The following is a 19,206-nucleotide window of genomic DNA, read 5'->3' as shown; positions in this document are numbered from 1 at the left end:
CTTAGGAAATGCCTTCCTCCTATTGCATACATACTGATAAGCTTTTTCTAAGATTTTATTTTTAAATATAGAAATCTGTTTAACATTAGTGGAGGCCATGTCCTTCTTTAAAATTCAGCAACGTACTCCTAATCAAATTGAATTAACAATTAAGTACTGCAATCCTATATGATTCATTGTTTTTAAGCCTCTACTGAAAGTTAAGAAAGAAGCACTTAGATGTGTAGGGAGGAACAATGCCAAGTAAAATACACCCAGCTGCTAGCTCATAATGGCTTTACCTGAGTGTCCTTTTCAAGCTGGGCCTTTCTTAGTTCTTCTTTCACAGCCTCTATTTCCTGTTCCAAAGCCTTTTCAATGACAAAACATATAAAATTGTACAATGGAGACGACACAAAATGGGAATGTTAAAAAAACAAAACTCACAAGTTAATGCTACAAATAATGGAGCATCAACATCCAAATGATCCAATACTTACCCCAAGAGTTTTCTCCTTGGTTGCAACTTTAAGGACTTCAGCTTGAAGCAGTTCCTCCACAGATTTGATCTTTCCATCTTTTTCACGAATTCTTTAGCAAGGCATAAAATTGAAAATTCAGATATAAAGAGTGTATTTTAGAAAATAAACTTTAAATATATAAGTTCTTGTACAAGGTGAAAAAGACCTTAATTAGGAAGTAGATTGTAAATGCCAGATGATGGAAAGCAAGCAATATTTCTACACCAGTAATTGGATTTAATAAATACAATAACAAATAAACACCTAGATATGGAAGAACTAATAATACTCGATAGTAAAGAAATATCCGGTTTCTTCCATTAAAAAAACATTTATTTTAATATATCTCAGTGTGCTTTTGTATACAATATACAAGTATACATACAGTGTATGGAAAATCAATTTCAAAAAGTACATATAGGAACTATTCATATTTACTGAAAGAGTAGTTAAAGCTCCGCCATAGAAATTTTAGAGCATTTTTAAATTGTTCCAATACTGAATTTCAAATTAGAACAGAACAGAACAAAATACTTTATTTGGCCAAGGATGATTAGACACACAAGGAATTTGTCTCAGGAGCAGAAGCTCTCAGTGAATATGCAAAGGAATAGACTCATCATCATCATCACTCCAATAAAAGGGGAAGGGAGTAAAGTAGATAATAAGGATAAGTGACAATACTACAGCCATACTACATGGGTAAATACATGCAGACATTAGATAGCACTGTGAGAATTAGGTATTCAGCAAACTGGTGATACGATGGAAAAAACTGTCCCTGTGTCTAGTTGCTTTGGCATGCAATGTCCTGTAATGCCGGCCCGAGGGGAGGTGTTGAAACACTTTATGGAGGAGTCTGTAGGTATCTTCTAACCCTCCTCCTAACCTGCACAATATGGAAGGCATATTGGAAGGCAGGTTGGTTGCAATTACTCTTTCTGCAATCTTAATTATCCATTGGAGTCTGTACCTATATAGACCTGAAGGTCGCCAGCGCTAGTTGCCCAGGTACGAGATGTAATCTTCCTAGCTTCACCTATCTGTTAAAAAGCTTATGATCCGCCTACAAGTATGAACAGATAGAGTGAGCTGAATCAGTTATTATCCCTTCACTCTACAATTAAAACTAGGATTAATGCAGGGTGTGGGCTTGCGGGAGAGATAGGCCACTACCTTAACAAAAATCCTTTGCTCACAGAAAAGTTCACAGATCAAATATTTTGGTGATTGGGGATTTTTTTAAATGTAAAGAGGTATACTTTTTTGGAGAGAAGTAAATGTTGGGATACCATATGCAACATTCACCATTTCATTTTATATATGTTATAATTCAGAATTTGTATGTTAATATTTATCCACTTAATTTCAAATAGTAACAAAAATTAAACATTAAGAGCATATTAAAACCGAAGTCATGCTGCTACTTACACCTTTTGCAGGTCTTCTACCAAGGATGCAAATGATACCTTTGGGAAAAAAGATGAAAATATAATGGCATTTAATAGGAAAGACTCAAATCACTCTGAGTGGATGCTTCAAAGGATAATAATGATTACCTGGCACAAATGATACTAGTTTTATTAATTATTAAATAAATAAATGAATGAATGGTTATATTGATCTTCTAAGAGAATTTAGTAATAGAATTACAACTGTATTTGTAGCATTGCAATTATAATTACAAATTAGAAAACAAATTAGTTCTATTATTTATTTAATCAAACTAAACAATAGTATTTGGCAACTACGAGTAATTTAATCCTAAACACAGCTGGCACAGTTTAGCTCCCCAATTCTTTGTGAAAAATATTCTATATGTCACATTTTCACTCTAGTGGCATCCCACTGGAATCTAGTTTTCCCTTCTCTGCTATTTTCGGAACATGAGACCTTGGAAACAGTATATTAGGAATGATGGGCATATATCCTACTGCCAACCAATTGTATTTAATATAGACTTACATTCCAAGAGTAACCCTTAAGCACAGCTTAGCTTACAGTACAAATTCTCTGCCAGGTAACATTAACTAGCAACCAGAGTATTGTGCCTTCCTCAAAATGTCAATAATATTTTAGAACTGCAGTAACATCTGTACCATGTATCTCCTACATAAAAGATATAGTGCAGACTCAAGCTGGCTTTTGGGTCTAAAAAAACCTCACAGGATATAGTAAAAGAAGATGGGACAACAGATATCAAATTAGAGTAGCAACAGTTACAATCCAAAGTTTCAAATAAAATTCTCTAGATATACAAAAAATATATTTATAAATCAAATATATACGCTCCTTTAACTGATAGCAACTTTGGGTAGTGTACAAGATAAGAACACTCAAAACAATGTAAAACAAAGGAAACTGGTATTCCCACAGGGGACTCATTTCCTAACCTAGCATCTGGGGGAAAAGCTAATTTAAAATAAAACATTGTCACAGCACCACAATTCTCCAGTGGGATACTGTTATAATTAGCAGGATACTAATAGATGGAAAATGTTATAGCTATAATTACCAGCAATCCATTTGAAGATTTTTTTAAAAAAAATTCTGATAAGATATACCTGCTCAGTCTGTACTTTCCGAAGATTTTCAACTTCACTTTTCAGGGATATGTTGTCTGTTCTCAATGCCTTTTTACAAACAAAACAGTTTCTATATTGAAGAGTTGCGACACTGCAACTTATCTTTAAATAATAATTGTTACTATTAATTAAATTTATATGCTCCCCAACTCCCAGTGACACTTTAATGTATACATTATATAATTTATAAACTATTTTTATAGCTTATAAATTATTTAAAGCATTAAAACTAGACATTAAAAACAAGAAACAATAAGGAAGATAAAATGGCAGGATGACAAGCAGAGTGTGGGAAATATACCAACTTGGGTCAAAGTCATCTTCAGCAAAGGCCTAGATGAAGAGCCATGACTTCAAGGCCCTTGGAAACATCAGCAGGTGGGAGCCATCTTGGGGGAACCTCATTCTAGAGGACAGGCATTGTGACAGAAAAGGGATCCTTCTTCAGTCCCCATAGAGAGTGTTACTTAAGCACATCAATCCTGCCAGATTGAACTGGCCAAAGGTACAGTGCAACATAGATAGTCCAGTGGTGAAATTCACCCAGTTCTATCCGGATCACGTGATCTGGTAGTGCTGGTGGCGGGAGGCTCCACCCACCCACCCAGACGTCATCACCTCCCATTTTTGACTCTTTGCGCATGCGCAGAAGGCTCTGCACTTGCGTGGAGGAGGCGCACGCTCACATTTGTGAACCGGTAGCGAAGGTAAGTGAATACCACCCCTGAGATAGTCCCTCAAAAAAACAATAAATTTAATATAAATTTAATTAAATGTGAACTTAAATATAAATCCTCAGTACAGTTTTGACAATCTTTTATTATTAATGCAATAATATTTTAATATAGAATAATGCTTTACAATTTTCCCTGGACACTGCAAGACATACCAGAACCTGGTACATATATCTAATGTTTAATGTGTGTACCACAAGGGATCATGAATGACACCTTCATATTTATTTAGGCATTCCAGCTTGACAGTATAAAGTGCACTCAATGACACAATATCAAATGACACACTGATGTCCTCACCACAAAAATCTCTGAAGACTCAATCTCATTCCAGCATAAAGAACAGTAACATGTCTTAATTCTCTCAGCAGAAGGTTGTGTAGGTGGGAGTAAAAGAAGCAATTAGTTGTCTGTAAATGCAGTTCTTTGAATAGTCATCTGTGGGTACTTATATGTGAGTTGTGTGTCCACACAGAAGCTCATTCCAAACCCTACAAAACCTTCCACGTATACTATGCAACTTGGCAGGACTAGCTGAGGTACTATGGAATCTTACACACTCCCGCACCACTCAGAAGTAAGCCATGTAACATTCATAAAGCCATTACCTTTAATTCTTCCTCTTTATTTGCCATTTCTATGAGCCCAGTTTCAAGGAGTTCTTCAACTGTCTTTATTTTGTCATCCTTATCTGTAATACTGAAGCGGAGAACATGTACATTGGCAACTATTCAAAACTGGTTAAAATAATCAGGATGGCAACTTTATGTACATTTCCTCAAGGAGTGGTTACCATTGAATAGTCTTCACAGAACCAGCTGTAACACAGCCTTAATTCCTCAGAATATCACTTCATCCAGAAAGCTCCTTCCCATCCTACTTCCTCAATTTCTTTTACTACAGGGAAGGCTTTCTTTTGGTGGCTCAGAGGCTGCATTTAACTTTGAGAAGGTGGATGGAAGCTAATGATGTTGCCTTTCTTTTTGATGTCCTTTCTTGTTTATTGTGGGGGGGGGGGGGGAGAGAACTGGATTTTATTATTTTTTTCACCAATTACCTTAAGCCTACTTTAGATATATATGAGGTTGTTTTTACATCTGAAAATAGGGGGCAGGGGTGGGAATTGGGCAGCTGGAATTTTGGAAGCATTATCAGTATAAAATTGGGAGAATTCAAGCTAAAGTTTCAGTAGCCACAATTTACCAATTTTTGCTTTGCATAGAAATGTCAAGGATGGAACTTTAGAACGTCTCTATGCCAAGCCATATTTTTCAGAAATCTGTGGCAGACCCATCCACCCTAGGCTATACAGATTTACAGCAAGGTAAACTTGAAAAATGATTAGGAGGTCATTTATTTCTCCCATTCCTTACCTTCTTTCCAATTGCTCCAGCAATTCTTTGTTAGCCTAATAGGTAAGAAACAAAGCAATAAATGTTAAGTCTACAACTTTCATCCTAAGATATTCAGCTGCTTGGAATCTAAATGTTTACATTCACTTAAAGTCATGGCACAAAACCCACCCCAGATATTTCAATATCATTAGCTGAGCATTCAAATGGAGTATGCCATTGATTTGTTAAGAAGAGGTGGCAGAGAAGGGAGGGAAAAGGACAGTCTTTTTGTGGTAATCTGAGAAACAAATATAGTCTGTTTCTTTCACTTTCTCTTTTCTGATGTTTTTCTGGAACCAAATTAGTTGAGATGAGAGATGAAAGTGAAGTTCTTGGTGCTCTCAGAATTTGATGATTTGCTTGCACTATGTTTCACTACCAACCAGATAACATAATAGTGCAGAAATTATAGTCATCAATGCCACCGGTAACAATGTACAAATGTGTCCTTTTTTTGAGTCTTCCTCAACTATACTCCTGCCCATACAAAAGACTGAATTGCAAACTTTGTGGTACCTGACTTAGTTCTTCTAACTCTTCTAACATTGTGAGTGAATCTTTCCTTGGCACCTCTCGCTACATTATCTTGCCATCTTTTATGACTGCAATGCTAAATTTTATCAATCTTTTATCAATCACAATTTTTATAAAATGAATAATGAAAATAATTCCAAATAGTAGCAATTTGCTTCATAAATTGAAGTTATCCCTAGTAAAAGAATTCTATTGTTAACATAAAACATTATTTAATATTACATTTTTCCTGATCAAAGAAATTTGAAAGATTTTATAACATCTACTGCTACATATTTAGTGTGTACCAAGTATCCTATACTATTTATACAAAACCAACAATAACTAATTGCATCATCAAGTCAGTATTAACTGTTTAGCAAACAAGTAGCAAACATGTAGACAGATTTTCTCTAGGATGACCTATCGCCAACCTGGCCTTGAGATCTTTCAGGAGGGCACCCATTCATTCCATAGTGATTGAGAAGCCTATATGTTCTGCATAAGAAGCAATCAATAAGCACCTAGATCTTTGGTCCATTTCAATCTCAGTTATTTTTAGTCAACATTTTTTAAAAAATCAAATCACCACAGATCCTTTAACATGGGTGGGCACTCCAGACATTATGAACTACAACTCTAGTATCCCTCCTCAGGTATGTTTGCATATCTATAACAGCAAAGTACTTTATAGTTTAGCACTGTAACTTAACTACTGAGACTTGTTCAAGAAACTATAATAAAAATGCATAATACAATTTTTATGGAACAATTGTGGAATAAGATTCAATATGTAATGGAATGGATCACTTTTTCTATCATGTATGAAGAGTATGAAGGGCTCCTATTTTTATTCCAGTAAGGAAGACCAAAGAGTTTTCTGTAGACCTTAGATGGCAGTAAAAGCCAAGCTTCCAGTAATTGAGAGATGACAAACATTATTAAAAAATAGTTCCATGCACGTGAGGTTAAATAAAAGCAATTGTAAATTCAAGTTTTACAGAAGACACTCCTCCTTAGGAAAAATCCCGTAACTGAAAGAAAAAGAGCAGGTACCTTTCATTCCTAGAAGAAAAAGGAATTTCATAATAAAGTTGATGTACCATTTTCCTACTTAAAGGAAGATATCCTTAGCTGAAGTTAGAATGGTGCCCAAAAGGGTTTGAACGACTGACTGAGCAAACTTACAAAGTACTACTTATTGCAAAGCTCTTCTCCTGAAAGAAATGTCAACTCTGATTTGTGAATTAAAAGAGTTGTACTCTTCTTCCTTTGTAAGGCACCATGTATTTACCTCACAAAGCTCAGCCTAGTCTGAAGACCATGTTGCTGCCCTGCATGTAACACTGAGGGGACATTAGTAGAGAAGGTACCCAAACTGCTAGCAAGATGTACTGAAAAGTAGATGAACCAGACAATATAACTGTAGACTTCCATGTACTGGGCTAGTCAATGAACAAGTTGAAGGAGGCCTTGACATGTTTTATTGAGCGATGAAAGATGGGACTCTGATTATTCTAACATTGTTGAGGTCTCCCTCATGAGAGAAACTCAGAATTGCAGAGTGCTAGCCTAATTACTTTGAGTTCCAAGAAGTCTGTTAGTGAATCCAACAACACCCAATAACCCTTGTCCACTGCATAAGTCTCCTAAATCCCGAAGGCTGGCACTGGAACTAGGATGGGTGAGAAAGAACTTCCAAAGGAATACACCCTTTTCAAGGACCTTAGACATCCATCATATGAACAACTTTCAAATGTGGTCTCAGTGGAATAAATGACTTGGTCCCCTGTTGCTTCTCCTCTCAAGAAAGAAAATGATGCCTACTGTAGGTAATATGAGTGAGCCCTAGTCCATGGAACTGAGCCTTAGAGATGACCTAGGGCTGCTGAATTTCAACCATTTGGCATGCATCACTGACCTGATTAATTCCTGTAAGGGAGGAGGGCCAAGCCTGCCAGAATAGTTCAGCTTTGTTTCCAGAAGCTGCAGGCATTAAGCGGGGGCATCTGCCTCTTCTCCCAGTTGATGCAGAAGCCAAGGTATGATAGGCAACAGACTATCTTGCTCACTCTGTTAAAGAATGAGAACAGAGGAGAAGGTAATCTAAATAGCAGTAGGTATGAATTTTGTCCTAAGAGAACACTACATGTGCTACAAGGATCTTTATGTTGCCATGTCAAATGGGAGAGCAGTGTATTGAGAACGATGGCCCAGTTCAAATCTCAAACACCTCCAATAGATGGGGAAATGAACATACAAACAAGGTTCTTGGAAATAAAGGAAGGCTAGCCAAAAGAATGGAATTTTGGGTTGCCACATGAAACTTATTGCCAGTGAGAATGATTCTATGATTTTTGATAGCAAACAGATGGTTGATGGCTTGAAGTAGGTGCTTTGCTTTCTGGAATTTCAAGGAAGAACTTCATTAGCTATGTCACTGTATGAAATACCCAGGTGCCTAAATATTAGAACGCAAGCACTAGGCAAATAAGCAAAGCTTGCCCACCCCCAGACTCTGTGATGATCTTGATACGTGGGGTCCATTTATGAAGAATGACCCTTAGATTCCTGCTGCTTCAGATGATAATCTGACTCATGCCAATAAATTATGGATCCTTGTGTAACTTTGGTTTTGGATAGGAAATGAAAGGAAGTGACATTAGGCTAAGCAAGTTGCTATCCACTCTTCTTGTGAAAATAGCTGGAAAGGCTTCCTTGTTGTCCTTGTTTTCAGCCAAGAATCATCTAATGATTTTCAAGAGCATTTTCACCAAAAATGCTGAAAGTTAATAGCAACTAGGATTTATTATTTATTATTTGATTTACACCTTGTCTTTCTCCTGTGGAAAGCACTCAAGGCAGCTAACAAAAGTTAAAACAAAAACAGAATATAGAAATTTAACAAACTGATTCAGAAAACAATGAAATAAATAACAAAATCATCTAATAAATCAAAGTGCTGTTATACTGTGTGACAAAAAGACGAGTCTCTTCAAGACGGCCTCTCTACTGATCTTAATAACTAGGCAGATTAACAACCAGAGGTCTAGTCTGCCTTGGTGACCCTGCTCAACACATCTGCAGAGGAAATATTTGCTGCAGGGTTTGAGGCTACAGGAAATACGTCAGCCACTCTTGGAACTAAAAGTAGACCATCCAGGAAATCTGTACCCACATTCTTAGGAAATGTTTCATTCTCCACTAGCTGTGAGACTTCTGATCTCTTTGAAAGCTTCTTAGGGATGAAAAAGTGAAATCCCCAAATTACAATAGCCTACACGGGCAGCTCTGCTGATCTGTTTTGAAAGGACCCTTCTTTCCTGGGCTTCAAGATATATATGCCTTCTTCTTCTGGGTGTCTTCAAAGATGGCTGTTGCCATGTGCTTGACTTTCTGGCCAATTTGTTTGGGGTTCTTAATTCCCCTAAGAGATTAAAAATATATCACTCCCTTAAGTGGGGTGAGCAAACTACCACCTCTGCATAATTGTTAAAAATACTTTGAGCAAGACAGAAGGAGACCTATCTGGAAAGGTCATAGTTTGGAGAGTCAGTCCCTGAGAATGGTGGCCCCTAACCACTGAAATCTCTCCTAATATGTCCTAGAAAAGTGATCGACATTTTTCTGGACTATCAGGAAAAGTAATAAAGGAAAAAAGGAAGAAATTGAAAAAAGTAGAAAACAATGAAGTCAAGTGATATAGGATAAAGCTCTTGTAATGAGCTGCTTACTACGGCAGGCAGGACCAAGGAAGTGGCTGGGAGGTTATTACAGGGTTACAAAGTTTCTTTGGCCTCCCACTGAAGCAAGAGAAGAAGCATCCATGGACACTCTCAGCCATAATAGGAACCAAAATTATGATATGCAATAATGTTGATTTTTACTCTATCAGGTCAAAAGATCCAAAAAGTCAATTAGCAAAAGAAGTCAAAAGCTTCCATAAAAGTTCTCTTCAAATTAGATAGTGGCAACAATCCTAACTCCCACTGCTTTTAGATCAGACCTTAAAAGATAGCCTGTATAAAATAGCCTGTTATGAGGAACATCAAGAAATATTATGACTCAACATGTCTGCCTCTACTCCAAGCCTCTTTGTGTCAAAACAAGTCTAAATCTTTTTCCCACTGAAAGGCAAAAGGTACATGCCTATCTCTGTCCATCTCCACCCATCACTGCCCTCTTGGCTACCCTGCGCTCTGTCACTTTTGCTGCCCTCTGCTCCTACAGCCCTGCCAATCCCCCAGCTGACCTTCATCTTCTTGCCCTCCAACTGCAGATGAAGCATGCCTGGCTTTTCTGAAAGAGCTGCTGGCCACATGCAAAGCAGCTTTGTGAAAAGGTCACACACCATTTGAAGAAGGGTGTGGACAGCATCAGAAGGCAACGGGGACTGCTAAAGGCCACTACTTCAGCCTCAGTACTGTCAAGGCCACCACTGCTGCTAAGGAGTGCCACTGTACAGGATGGCCAAAATGGCAGAGATTTGGGGAGGGGGGGACATAGGTAGGTGTGGGGGAGCTCAAGAAGAGGCAGTTTTACAAAGACTCGGGACTGGGGAAATCTATCCAGGAGTTATTCGGATTGGGGTGCATTCTCACCAAATGATCAGAGGGGATTTAGTTAGTGAAGGTAATTTAATTTTAGCATTGCTTGCTAAAATTTTCTCTAGAAGTGTATTGCGCACATGAAAAAAGTTTGAATTTTGAAGAACAGTTGTTTCAAATCCTTTATTCAAAAAGGAAAGATTATTCTGCATTAAATGGGGAAATACAGTTATTTCTCCTTGAAAATTGCTTTCAACAGATATACCACTAAAAGCTATTCTGCATCTAAAAATGCCAGCACAGGCTTGGTTGACAATAGGGAAGAAAAACTTAAAACCTAATGTTTTAGCAAGGTCACTCAGTAAATTCATTCTCAACTAGGCATGCTTTGTTTAATCTCTTAACCTATCCACCAACCATGCATATAAAAACTAATAGTTGACAATATGGAAAGTTATATTACACAAATAATGTTCTGGAAATGAATTAATGGTTCCATCTGAATGCTTTCCAATCCTATGCTTCTTATTTAGGGTAAAGAGTTTAGAAGGAAGCATGAATAAGATACTAAAGCATTTTACAAGCCTGACCTTATAAACACTTATAAAAACATTCATTGAACAACATACACTTACACACACACACACATACCCTGTTTCCCCCAAAATAAGACATCCCCTGATAATAAACCCAATCGGGCTTTTGAGCGCATGGCAATAAAACTAAGCACTTATTTCAGGGTTCAAAAAAATATAAAACAGGGTCTTACAATGTTATTCACAGCCTCAGAAGTTCATACTTCCATTCATCTCATTCAGAAAATTGATAGCAGAAACAGCAATATGGAAAACTTATTTGGGGAACACTTTTAAGTTCCTGATAAACTCTCATTATCTTAAGTTGGAGTTCTTTGTACAAAGGAATAACAAAAGTGATTTTATCAGAAGGCAAGAACTCTGCAAGCCCCTCAAAACTCAAAATTCTAGCGCTACAACCGAAAAGATAAATAAAAGTACCCCACCCCCACCCCGTGTGAGTCCCAAGCAGTTTGTTTGAACTAAACAAACCTTCCGTCTCCTGGTTCAATCCTAGTATGCACTTCCATGCCAAACTAGGGAAAAGAGGAGGAGGAGAAGGAAGAGGTTGTGTGTCTCATCAACCTTGGCTATCCACAAGTTATTGTCTCTGTGGCCAGATACTAAATTCAATATATCTTTTTTATTCAAGTTCCACGGAAGTGACAAGCTAATGGTGGAAGAGAGAAAAATAAAAGGAGAAAAATGTAAACGAATGAACGAAGATTGGCATAGTGGGATTCCAAACTGTACCATCATTTCTGCTTTTGCATCCGTACAGTATGTTTTGGGAGGGAGTACTATAGGTGAGACAGCAATCTGGAAGACTTGTTGCAAGTCTGCTAAGGACATAAGGTCAATGGCAATGGACTGGGACAACTCGCCATGGCCAACTTGCCACAATATAACTTGCCATGGCACAGTTCAACAAATACAGAAGTTAATTTAATTTTGACGGAACCATGGTCAATAATAATAATAAAGAAGATCAATCCAGAAATACAAGAGTTATGTGGCAACCAATAATAAAAGTATGTGAATGAAATGATTAATACAGCATTGAATTATCCTGCGGTGAGTTGTCCTGTGGTGAGTTGGCTGCAGCAAATGGACGTGCCGAGTTGTCCCAGACCTCATTGACAAGCACTTGGTGTAACCGATTCATTAGAAAGGGAATACCAACAGCTTTTTACAGTGGTTGAGGCTGGTGCTCAGCCTGGTATTGTTCTGCCATATCCAGAGCATGTAATGTTGTTCTACATCAAATTAAACCTTAGTAAACATAACCTATTTATTTTCATTAAACAGAGACTGAACATCCTTAATTATTATTATCTGCAGCAAAGTGTGCCATACCTGCTCAGAGAGGACAGCCTGCAGTTTCTGAATTTCCAACTGAAAAGTTTTGTTTTGATCCTTTAGATCCTAGAATGTAATTGTCAGATCATACTGTTAATCTGGAATTACAAACCTGGAGATGGTTCTTATCATTTTCTTTAAGAGAAATAGCATGAACATTTGAAGAAATGTTAAGTGATTCCTACTGGAACTGGCTTCTATTACTGTCTTGAAAAGGTAAATTTGGGGGAAAGACACACCTAGAGACACAGCTCTTTATATGCAATATCCTCCTATTTCATTTCCTAAATATGGTTTAATTTATCCTTAATCTGATGATTTTAGGATTACAATTTTCAAAAATTCCAGATGGAATGGTCATTTGGCAAGTAATTTCAAAGTGGGATTTTTAAAAGTCAATGAACATAGTAACTGCAATTTAGCAGAAGTTAATCAACAAGATGGAATACTGCCAAATTGCGGGGGAAAATTAAATGATGAAAACAGGAAAGGGGCAAAATAAGATCCAAAATGTTCCACAAAGGGTAAGGACAGCCATCCTGGACTCTTCTAGATATTTCAATTCCCATAAACTCCAAATTTGGTTAATTTGAGAAGCACAGAATATTTATTGTATGACACATTCACATCACAGTTTGATAAAAATACAAAATATGAAATATATAATTTAAAATATTGTAACCAGGAAGCATAGAGTAAAGGCATCAAAATGCCTGCTCCTGGTTCAGGAACAGGAAAGAAATAAAGAAAACTAATGCTGAAGAAAAGCCATTTAATAACATTGCCATAATCATAAGCTTTTGGGCCATAGACAATAATCCAGACTGAGACCACATTTCAGAATGGACTCCCTAGATATTTTGATGGAATATGTAATATTCTCCACAATTTAGAGCCCATCAATGCATAAATAATTTAATTTTGGCTTTCCTGTTTCATTGTTTCCTATTTCTACAGCTTTGTAAAATGTAATACCTGAAGTTCCTCCTTTGCATCTGAAGCTTTGGAATAATGTCCTTGCAGCTGATCTTCCAGTGTTCTGATTTTGTCATCTTTGACCTGTACACTGAAGGGGAGAAAAAGATTAAAATAAGTTTCCCCCTTGCTCACAAAATCTTGCATGAGACCCTCCCCGTTCCGAACTAATGCATAATAATCACAGCATCCGTTTCTCAAGAAGCAACCTTCATTGGTTTTACCTTTCCTGTATCCGTTCCAGTTCACGAATGGCAACCACCTAGATGTAAAAAAAAAAAATTAGTACAATTTTTAGTGTCGCATCACAGCAAAATTCAGCAATTATACTCACATCCAATTTTTTTAAAAAACATTTAGTTTCTGGCTCTGCTTTTTGTTCTATGACAAGAAAAGGGACCACACATATCCTTCGCTTGGCTCTGAGAAAGGACATGTTGTTTGAAAGGCTATGATGTTTTCAAAGCATTCTGATCTAACAAAAAAATTACTATCTTTAAGGTAGTATCTTAACAAGTGGAAACACTTTAGGAAAAATGGCCATTTGTAAATTTTATTTACAACTGTACATGCATACATTTAAACTTTTGTATATTGGTAGGAATGAGATTGGCAAGTCAGGTATGTTTAAATCCATGTTCACTTATCTCAAGATGTGGATTCTTGAACTTAATGGGGGGACAAATGCATCTAGATCAGGGGTCCCCAACCTGTGGTCCGTGGCTCACTACCAATCCGTGGGTTAATTGCCACTGGGCTGCCTGAGGGGTCGGCCTCTGTGCATGCACATGGTCCCACTCACATGAGCCTTGTTGCTTGCAGATTCACTCATTCTCACCTTGTAGTAGGTACTTGTGCACCTACTCGCATGAGCATTGTCGTGGCACTTGCGGCCCCGCCCACAAAATCTTTCCCCACTGTCCCTGCTCTGAGCCACCAACCCAGAATGGTTGGGGAACTCTGATCTAGATGCGCTAGCTCAAATATTAGGTTTTTGTTGTTTCAAATTAGAGGGGGAAGTTATGTACCGAGATTGGTATAAGAAAAATACAGGTAGTCCTCGTCTTACGACCACAACTGAGCCCAAAATTTCTGTTGTTAAGTGAGACATTTGTTAAAGGGAGTAAAATAGAAGGGCTAAAATAGAAGGAGGAAAGAATATTATATATGTTCACCATTCTGAGTTATTTATAAAAATAAAAAGGTGGGATTAAAAAAACCTTAAATAATAAAAATATTAAAAAATACTATATTTGTACAGATAGCCCTCAATTTACGACAATTGAGCCCAACATTTCTCTTGCTAAGCGAAATAGTTATTGAGTTTTGCCCCATTTTACGACTTTTCTTTCTACAATTGTTAAGTGAATCACTGCAGTTGTTAAGTGAACCTGGCTTCCCCATTGACTTTGCTTGTTAAAGGGGTGCAAAAGGTGATCACATGACCCTGGGACACAGCAACGGTCATAAGTATGAACCAGGTGCCAAGCATCTGAATTTTGATCACATGATCATGGGGATGCTACAAAGTGTGAAAAATGGTCATAAATCGCTTTTTTTCAGTGCTGTTGTAACTTTGAACGACTGCTGTAAATCAAGGACTACCTGTAATCCAAAGCAAAAAGAGTCTGGGGAAAAATCCAGAGAAGCAACAGAAGGATATTGCTTCTGGAATCCATTTTTGTCTACCAAATAAGTAAACAAGTCTAGGCAGAAAACAATGTTATACAGTATTCTTTATTTTGTGGTGGGTTCATGTTTGTATGCAGTACTATGTAGTGTATGTTTTCAAGTCATTTAGAATGTTTTTAAAAAACCCTGTTTCCCCCAAAATAAGACATCCCCTGATAATAAGCCCAATCGGGCTTTTAAGCACACGGCAATAAGGCCAAGCACTTATTTCAGGGTTCAAAAAAAAAAATAAGACAGGGTTTTATTTTCGGGGAAACACGGTAGAAGTTCCTCTGAATAGGAACAGAGCAATATTATCTTGTCTGCATGGAACCTGATACTTTACTTTTTCTTCTGTTACAATTTCTTTTAAGATGTTATGATTTCAACTATTCTGTATTCTTATTTCTTCCATTGCTTAATGTTTTGTCATGATAACGCTTAAAAGTTAAAAGGGATTTTTTTTTTCATTCTCTTTTCCTTTTTAAAATTAAGTTTGATTCCATTTATTTCCTTTGAGATAAGACTATCTCTCCAAATGGGACACCGAAGAAGGCGCTGATTTCCCTATCCATATGGATCAGTGGTATTGAAGCAGATTTTCTGTTTTCCTTCTTAATTTATCAGAAAACCCATAGAAGTGGAACTTCTAGTGAAGGCCCAGTGAGTTAAACATGTCTCTGTGGAGAGTGGAGACAACTGTGAAAAAGACTGAAGAACCAGGGAGTAGACTCAGTAAGGAAAAGATGACAGATTTCCCCTATGTATTCCAGACAGCTGCTCCTCACAAGGGTAACAGTCTACACAGTGAGTCTGAGCCCCAGTACCTTTTAAAGGACACTAAGTTCAGTAACCTTAATTCTAATTTTGGAAATTGCTTCTTGTTTATGAGCATATGCCAGTACTTTAATATTAGTGGTCTAATTGTGCAGCTTCCAGAATAATCCTAATTTATTTCACTGAGCCAATAGGGTGGTGATTTTTCCAAAATCCTTCTGCTGCCGAATAAACAATATTTAGCATTATGAATGGATTAGTCATCACCCTGACTGCCCAGAAAAAGACGACTCACCTGATTATTTGTGAGTGCCTGCAACTTTTGTACTTCTGCTTTCAGAGACATGTTGATATTCTGGACAACCTGCAGAGGGGAAAATGAGCATACTTATTTCTTCTGTTCAATCTACTATTTGACAAACTGGATTAATGGTAAAAAGCTTTCCTGTGCAATTTCAAAATGGCTAACAAAGATGGAAATCAGCAGAACAGGCCACCTGGGCAGTTTGCACGACAGACTGTAAAACTGACTTTACCCATTCTGAAGTCAGATTTACAAATGCAGAAGGATGAAATGGAAGAATGGACGGTCACCTCGGGCTACAGTTGCCTTGAAATAACAGACACCTCAGACACTCTGCAGCTACAAAACTAGACTTTCAGGCAACACATTTGAATTTGGTTGCATGTTTGCGCTACTGAATTTGCAGGGAACTGCTTTGCATTTTGGAGAACAAAGAATGGTATTTCTTCTCTGAACTTGGATAAGATCCAAGACTGAGACATTTATAGCATAATGGGATGAAAAGAAAAATGTTGTGAAGTTTAAACTGGCTTGTTGCAGGCTCAAAAGATTTCTGAAGAAAAGTGGATTATGGATTATGCTGGTATCAATTCTCACTCTCTGTTCATGTAATCTTGTTTCAGAGTCTATCTTGCCAATTTGTACTCATATAAAGGAATAATTCATATAAAGGAACAATTTAATAATTACCATCCTCTATACAAAAATTCTCTTAAATCTAAATGTTAAGCATTTTCCTTCCCATCCATGCAACATAATCCTGCTTTTTGAGGCTTTTTGAAGAGAAACTCCTGCAGCTTTAGAGTAATTTGCAATAACTAGGAATTGATCGGAAGCTGACTGTGCGCTAAGATCTATTGCATCTCTTAAACTGCTGAAGTTTTTACTGCTTTCATTATAGGTGCCTTCATGCTTGCACAGGCATATATATCCCTTCCCTTGAAGGCAAGAAAGTAGAGAGTACTGAAGTCACAGAACTGAACTAGGGCAAGCAGAGGTAGTGGTTATCAATGATTTGATGAGCAGTGCCCCGCTGATAAATACAAGTATAGGAGGAGAAAGAAGACAAAATCAAGGTAACTGATATCATTGAAAGGGGAAATGATTAGTCCACTTTTTGTTTACATGAAATATGAACTACACCAACAGCAGCAGATACAACCACCTAACTAATACAACTTGACTGCTACTATTATTTATTTCCACAACTGAAAGATAACTCACTCCACCTTTTCACAAATAATATTTCACTGTACCATTAGATCTTCTTCCTTGCCGGTTAGTTTGAGTCGTTCATTGGCTAAGGACTCCTCAGACTGATTTATTTGCTGGTCTTTTTCTGCAATTCTGTAAGCATAAAAAAAAAAATCAATAGTGATCTATAGTGGCCTTCATAAAAGGTAGGCACAATATTCTTTAAAGTTGTTGAAGTGGATTGTTCTATTAGTGTTTTAGAATATACCGGTAAGCAGACACTGTGCTATCTTGATGAAATGCAGTTTTTAAGGTTTCTATTATATTCTATTCATAATTCTGCAGATCACCTTAGGGTGAACAGGAACAGGTAATATAGTAACTAGCAACAATATATATAACAATATGTTTTCCATAAAGTAACATCAGCACTTAATTTCAAGATATAGTCATTTAAAGAGGCTTTAGAGCAGGAGCCCCCAAATCCCCGGCCCACAGCCCACTCAGTGAACTGGGCCACTCAAGCAGCAGGTAAGTGTGCACATGTGCACAGCTCTGCTTGCACAAATAAGAGTTGCGCACACTTACACATGGCTGCCACTCACTCACACAGAACCATCCCCTCCCCACTGCCAGTCCACCAAGCTGGAAAGTTTGGGGATTGTTTCTTTAGAGCCACCTAGCAATAACATACTATTTAAGAAGGAAGAAGGAAAGGAATACTTTCACTATTGGGTTCAAGACAGTAACTATTCAATTATTGAGAATTTCATACAGTTTCCAACCAGTACATGTTTTATTTCGTTATGCTGAGTTGTGGATTGAGAAACTGTGTCACCAGAAAGCCTGAAGTTCAATACATATTACAGAATTCAGTATGTTGGTTTTATTCTTCTCTCTGCTTTTGACCTTTGGCCTTTGTGTTCTGATATAGAGGTCAAAATTCAAACCAGGTTGCAGCATTTAGTCCTACATGACTTAAACTTTCTTTAGACCTGTCTGACCTTATCAATGCTAAATCAGGGCCACTACACTGCCTAACCACAGCCTTATCAATGTAATATTAACTATTATACTAAGGCAGATAGTAGCATTACATTCCCCCTGCCGCCACCCCTCCCCCCCAAAAAAAACACCAAGAAAGAGAATTGATAGGGAGATGGTGAGGAGAAATTGTTGAAAAACTGTAATTGGGAATGAGAGAAAATAGCTTACATACTGTCTTTCAAGACAGTTTCCAGGACAGTTTGTAAAATTTCCCTCCATACAGAAAGTTTCAGAATTAATTGCAAATCTCATTACAGAACTGAGAAGTCATCACCTGATGCATTAGGGTGCAGGAGTACAAAAATAGTCACAGAAACTAAAGCTATTAGAAATGTTTATTTTAAAAAATGTAGGAGAAGCTTCTCTTCCTGTTATCTGATACACAAAGCCCCACAGCTACACACTGAATCATACACAATGCTATTTCATTGTAATGTATGAAAAACAAGAAAGCAACAAAGGTAATTTTTCTCCTAAAACAACATAAAATACAATGCCCTGAAAATGTTCAACCTAAAAGGGAAATCCTTAGGAAGAAGATGCCTGTAACTTCTAAGAAGAATTTGTTACAATAGAGGGTAAAAATATTGACAATTACTATATTTCCTTCAACAAAGTCTCTTTCAAATGCCCTCGTACTCCTTACATGTACAAGGAAGTAATTAGCACAGAAGCAACAGAAGATCTGGCTGTAGATGTGGAAAATACTTACACTTTGTGCAATTCTTCAGCAAGGGCTGAAGCTGAATTCTGAAAGAGAGAAGAAACAATGGAAAGTTACATTCAGAATGAATGTATGAAAGAATAAAAGGTCTAAAGCGCTACTAAATTAAAAGAAGGCTAATTCTTTCTCAGCGTTAAGGATTTTGTTTTATTAGTATTTAAGGTATTGCACTAGGGTCAAGTAGACCCAGGTTCAAGATCTTGGAGAAAAGGATATTAGAAATCTAATAAATACTTAAATAAATCAATAAATCATACCAATATAAACTTATCAGCAGGGATGTATAAAATAACATGTGACTTGAGAA

The 19,206-nt window shown here is 37.2% G+C and overlaps 1 protein-coding gene across 9 annotated transcripts in view; it reads right to left on the bottom strand.

The window, feature by feature from the left end:
* The window catches only part of KTN1 (kinectin 1), an 87,249-nt gene that overhangs the window by 24,555 nt on the left and 43,488 nt on the right, over positions 1–19,206 (bottom strand). For 8 of the 9 annotated variants that reach the window (XM_070942609.1, XM_070942635.1, XM_070942644.1 and 5 more), the window contains 12 exons: positions 18,888–18,925; positions 17,191–17,281; positions 15,926–15,994; positions 13,407–13,444; positions 13,183–13,273; positions 12,205–12,273; positions 5,193–5,227; positions 4,428–4,518; positions 3,065–3,133; positions 1,932–1,969; positions 480–570; positions 282–350 (listed from right to left, as the gene is read on the bottom strand). In XM_070942609.1, the coding sequence (XP_070798710.1) occupies positions 282–350; positions 480–570; positions 1,932–1,969; positions 3,065–3,133; positions 4,428–4,518; positions 5,193–5,227; positions 12,205–12,273; positions 13,183–13,273; positions 13,407–13,444; positions 15,926–15,994; positions 17,191–17,281; positions 18,888–18,925 (789 nt within the window). The remainder of the gene's footprint in view (positions 1–281; positions 351–479; positions 571–1,931; positions 1,970–3,064; positions 3,134–4,427; positions 4,519–5,192; positions 5,228–12,204; positions 12,274–13,182; positions 13,274–13,406; positions 13,445–15,925; positions 15,995–17,190; positions 17,282–18,887; positions 18,926–19,206) is intronic. The other variant, XM_070942617.1, reaches the window with a different exon arrangement.

Source organism: Pituophis catenifer, unplaced genomic scaffold (assembly GCF_029215685.1).
Source record: "Pituophis catenifer annectens isolate HBS135680 unplaced genomic scaffold, rPitCat1.0.hap2 SCAF_1, whole genome shotgun sequence".
NCBI classification, from domain to species: Eukaryota; Metazoa; Chordata; class Lepidosauria; order Squamata; family Colubridae; genus Pituophis; species Pituophis catenifer.
This window is presented reverse-complemented; position numbering and strand designations above follow the sequence as displayed.